Genomic DNA, 5186 nt, shown 5'->3' on the forward strand with positions numbered 1-5186 from the left:
GTTAGTAGCCATTATCGACTGGATTTCCATTTGATGACAGTGATATTTGCTTAGAGAAACATTATCATCTTTCATTAAAAGAAAAAAAGATGACGGGTGTGTGAAATCATGACAAACATATTCAACACAGTGGCTGAACAACCTACTCCCTATGGAAGCAAATCGTTACCATATTTCAAATGAAAAAGCATTTCCAGAAATGCTTTTTCATTTTAAGAATGTGTCTGCATTGTTTGACTCAAATAAAATGAGTGATTAGTAATCACTGCTCATCCTTTTACTTAAATAAAATGAAAACAACATTTGAGATTTTATTTAACCCTAAAACCCTAATTAATTTATTTATTTATTTTAAATTATGGCAGGATTGGTCCTCTATAGGCGTGGAACTGGGTACAATGGATTTTATACCACAGCCACTTTGACTGTTTTTTCTTCATGTTTAAATTATTTTTTTATTTTTTTTTGGAGTCAATTTCATTTCCTTTAAACGAAATTTATGGCCCTGATTTAGCTCCATACACCAGAAATCTTTGACCCAAGTTGTACAGTTTATAGACAAAGCTGTAGGCTAAATAAATATGTGTAATCCTCTGAAATTAAAGAAGGTAATAAACCAAATTGATTTATTAATCTCGCATTTATAAAACAGAAATAGTTTTGATAATTCAAAATGACATAAAAAAAAAAAGAATTATCAGAGAATAAGAAAAAGATATGGAGTGTATGTAAGCTTCCGGTTTTAAATGCATATTGAATGTAGAAGGAGAATGAAGAAGGAAACATTTTGTAATTTTGCTTTGACTTGCAAATGGAAAAAATAAGTTGGAGTTCCCTTAAATTTTACTTGTCACACTTGTCAAATATATATGTATTATTATCTAATTGTTACATTGTGGTTATGATCTCATTATACAGATGATAAATGCATTAAGCGTGGACTTCAGGGAAGCTCAAAATATTAATATTAAACTGTAGTTAGCTAAAACTTGGACTGATCGAAGTGATTAGCTGTTAAAGTGTTCCCTTAATTCATATTTTAAAGTACTATAGTTACTTTTATACTTAAAAACTAAGACTCATATTAAACAAAATTCACTGCTGTTTGCACAAAATTCTTATTTTCTAATATTAGTAGGAGGACTTGATTGTTTTTCCTCCATTCTTCCATTACTCTGTGTGGATCAGTCCAGACTCCATGGCAGCGGGAACTTCTCTCCCTCCAACTCCCTGTTAATCACAGACTTGAATCGGGCCAGTTGATCTGAGCTGAAGTGGTTTTTCCAGTCACCTGCGATTCCTGTCATTAAAAACAAATCAGGGAAGAAGTTTGGGAAACAACACATCTTTGAAAGGGAAACTAATCCCATGTGTGCAACAATTAGATGGGGTGAAGCTCACCTTTCCTGAGAAAAGGAGACTTTTCATTGTCCATGTATTCCTTTGGGACCAGGCTAAAGTTGGACATGATGTTGGCCTTCATGCTCCGAAAAGAGCAATGCTCTGCTATCTTCTGGATGACGTCTTTACTGAGATCACAGCACAAAAAGTCGGACATGCGCTTGATGGATGCAGACAGGTCCTGGACAAGAGATTAATAGTTCTTTAAACAGTCAAGCTTAGATAAACTTCAAAGTTATGCACAATTTTATAGTCATCACATACTGCAGACACTAAAGTAAAATACATTGAACATTGTGGTTATAATGTGGTGTGCCAACATTAGCACGCTCTTCACCAATTCTACAATGAAGGTCAGCAAGTCTGGACAGAAACACACAAAAATACAACTTCTCCATCGAGGTGGTTAGAAAAATCCCAAAGACGTATGGAAATGAGTAACCATTTATAGCAATTTTACAAATAAAGTATTTCCTGCAAAAAGAAAACTAAAGAGGAAGGCTAAGGATAGAACATGCAGTGCACCACTGTTCTATATTCAAAGCTTGAAACAGGAAGTCTGGCTTTAATGTGATAGTGAGAAAAGATTACATTGACAGAAACTCTAGAGGACTACCTGAACCATTTCCTCGTATGTGATGAAAAGTATTCTGTCTCCTAGCTCTGCATGTCTCCAGCTCTTTACGTGGTCCGTCCATTTTCCAAACAGCACTGCAGTCAAAACATATTGGGTTATTACATGCAAATAAGATGTTCTCTGGAAGCTTAAAACGGATGCAAGATCAAAAGTCCCTTTGTTTTTCAGGACTGAATGACACAGAAAGAGTAAGCCATTTGAATGCATATTTTAAGAATATATATTTATGAGTAAATTAAATACTATGTTCATGAATCAATACAGCTCTAGCAGATTTAGAATAAAAAAGGAAGGACTGGTGTCACTAAACACACAATAGAAAAAGTTAAAAAATAAAAATAAAAAATAAAGATTATCAGCTTTAAAATACACACATAGAAAGTTATAGGGTTTATTTTTTTCTTAAATGTTAAAAACTGTAAAATCCCAAAATTGAAAGAGAAAATCTGAGTGGGATTACAACAATCCAACCCCTTCTTGTAAATCGATAAGCAGCATTCTAAATGTTTGCACCAGTAATTAAAACAATTAGTCCTACAGGGCTCAAAGTCTTACAATTAAAAGCAGAGAAGTGACATAATATATTTCAATATATATATTATGTTAACAGAATTTGTAACTGCCAGAGGCTCTGCTTTTTATGTAGCTTAATGTGTTTTTTCAGTTTTTTAAACAAATATTTCTATATTGTGATGATGACTGAGTTTTATGAACACGGCAAAGATAATCATCATGAGTTTTTACAGGCATCTGTTGTGGCCATTTTTGGCGGTCTTTCTGAGGCTTTTATTCTGTTTATAACAATAATATTAAAACTACCGTAATTTTTGGACTATTAGCCGCACCGGATATGTATGATTAATGTATGATTTATGTTTAATGTCCGTCTTTCTGTCTCGTACCACTCGCGGTAGAAGTCTGCTTTTGGAGGATTCCCCCCGCGCGCGGCTACCATACTTGTGTGTTGAAGCAAGTGTGACGTAAACATGGTGGATGGTAAAATCCATAGATTTAGGTATTACGCTAGTGGCCGTTAGCTGTAAAAGTCCATAGATAAGCCGCGTTGTTATATAAGGCGCAAGGTCGAAAAATGGGAAAAAAGTTGCGGCTTATAGTCCGAAAATTACGGTACTATATTTTATAATATATATAATCGTAATTATTATATGGTGATATGAGTTTTGATCATGTTGTACAGTCCTAGTTAGTAGTCAGAAGGCCTCTTTATCATCACCCTAATCTTTTGCCATCTCACACGCATTTGGATTTCATTTCCCTTCTTGGTGCAAAATTATTTGTCCAGGTTTAAATAGACTCGAGTTAACCCTGGTTTGGGTATTTCCAGTCATTCTACTTCTTGGGATTAAGCCAGGCATACACCGTGCAATTTTTCAATCATTGCACGTAGCTACAAACTGTATGAGGAAAGCACAGGGTTTAAAAGTTCACAGCTCACGATGTATGAGATCACATTGTGTGGCCCGACGCTCGGATGCGACGTTACGACAGCCGACTAAATATCAAACATGTTTGATTTACTCCCGACCTTACGATTCCTGATCAGCAGGAGCTTGTTAGAGGCTGATCGTCCCTCGTTACCCCCTGCGCATTACATGACGCACGATCAGGCTAAAAGTTAGCAAGATCTAAAAAATTCTCGCACCATTGGAGGCCTGAATAGGCCAAAAAAAATTGTACAGTATGTCCGGCTTTAGCGCGCTACCATTGTAGAAAATGCTATTTAATCAGCCATCTGTTCCTCAGCCACCAACACGGTCGCCGTTGTAAATTAAAAATCAAATGTGTTTAGAATAAATGATCTGCTCTTCACTCCATTAATGATTCTGCAGCTCTAACTATATCAGAGATATGCAAACAGATGTGCTGCATGAAGGACTCCCATAGTCCTATGGGAGCAGCGCTCTTCACACACAGTGCTTTGTTAAATGTTAAAGTGTACTTCCAAAAAGCAAAATTTTAGAATAAATAAACCTAATCTAAAAGAAAGAAAAAAAAATGTAACGTTATTGGTCTGGACCAAATAAACAGAGCAAAAGGTCCTTCCTGGTGTGAATACAGTTAAACCGCTTTCAGAGTTAAGGTGGAACTGTTGCTTGCCTCTTTAAACCAAAAACAAACACTCAAAAGAAACATGTTTTAACTAGTGTTGCACCAATACCAGTATCGGCGGGGGCCCTGTTACCTATTATGTGCTGAAACAAATAATAGGATTAATCATGATTAATCATTTACTAAAATAATCATCAACAAATTTAGTATTTGATTAATCTTTAACTGGAATATAGAGACTCTAGAGTGCACCATTAATCATAAGAGCAACCAACTGTGTTGCTAAGAGCAGTAAAAATGCCAACATTTTAAAAGACCTTAAAACATTAATAAAAAAAACTATATAAATATATATATAAAAGATAAAAAGAAAAGTCAAAATGCTCTATCCAGAACTCAATAAGTGGAAGTTTTAGTTTCAACTGGTTTAAATTCAGTATAAAATCCCCATAAGGAATCTTTTGCTATCTGATTATTAATAAATGAATTGAAACCTACTGGGTAAGAAAATAATCAAGCAAACTTAAAGGACAGCATGAATGTGTACGTTGTAAAATATTTACACATGACTCATATTATTTCCTCATTTAAGCACAATTTCTCGTAATTCAAGAAATTCTCTCATTTACATCCTTTCCAGTAGTAGATGGAAAAGCCTTTATTGGCATTATGGTAAGGAGACTTGCCAAGGATAGTAATCTTTTTTTAGCTAAACTGCGATTGTGGTTGGTGCTACACATTTGTTAAGAAAATATCTATTTAAACTTTAGCAGTTATTTTTACTTCAAATGAACAAAACATAAACTTTCATTTTTTTTCTACTCATTTTGCTCTTGTGACACCCACTGAAAGTTTTCAATTAAGTCACGTGGATTTGTAATACAAACTACAGAGTCTCCAAAACTTATTAAACCTAATAATGTCATGAAAATACAAGGAAACATTTACATCTCATTTGACTAAACAAAAACAGGGGAAGGAGAGTGATTGAGTGGAGGAAGGTCTATATGCCTTTTCATCTGGATCTATGATCAAAACTTTATCATAGTCAAACATTTATTCTGGATATATATATATA

General features: G+C 34.5%; 1 protein-coding gene across 1 annotated transcript in view; it reads right to left on the reverse strand.

Moving 5' to 3' along the window:
- Nucleotides 1-463: 463 nt before the first annotated feature.
- Nucleotides 464-5186, reverse strand: part of LOC107100614 (sulfotransferase family cytosolic 2B member 1-like) — a 14359-nt gene continuing 9636 nt past the window's right edge. Inside the window, exons 4-6 of the mRNA XM_015399165.1 lie at nucleotides 2018-2112; nucleotides 1402-1582; nucleotides 464-1300 (exon numbers count right to left, since the gene is read on the reverse strand). Of these exons, the coding sequence (XP_015254651.1) occupies nucleotides 1185-1300; nucleotides 1402-1582; nucleotides 2018-2112 (392 nt within the window). The 3' untranslated portion in view covers nucleotides 464-1184. The remainder of the gene's footprint in view (nucleotides 1301-1401; nucleotides 1583-2017; nucleotides 2113-5186) is intronic.

The sequence above is a fragment of the Cyprinodon variegatus genome, unplaced genomic scaffold (genome assembly GCF_000732505.1).
Source record: "Cyprinodon variegatus isolate N-32 unplaced genomic scaffold, C_variegatus-1.0 Scaffold993, whole genome shotgun sequence".
NCBI lineage: Eukaryota > Metazoa > Chordata > Actinopteri > Cyprinodontiformes > Cyprinodontidae > Cyprinodon > Cyprinodon variegatus.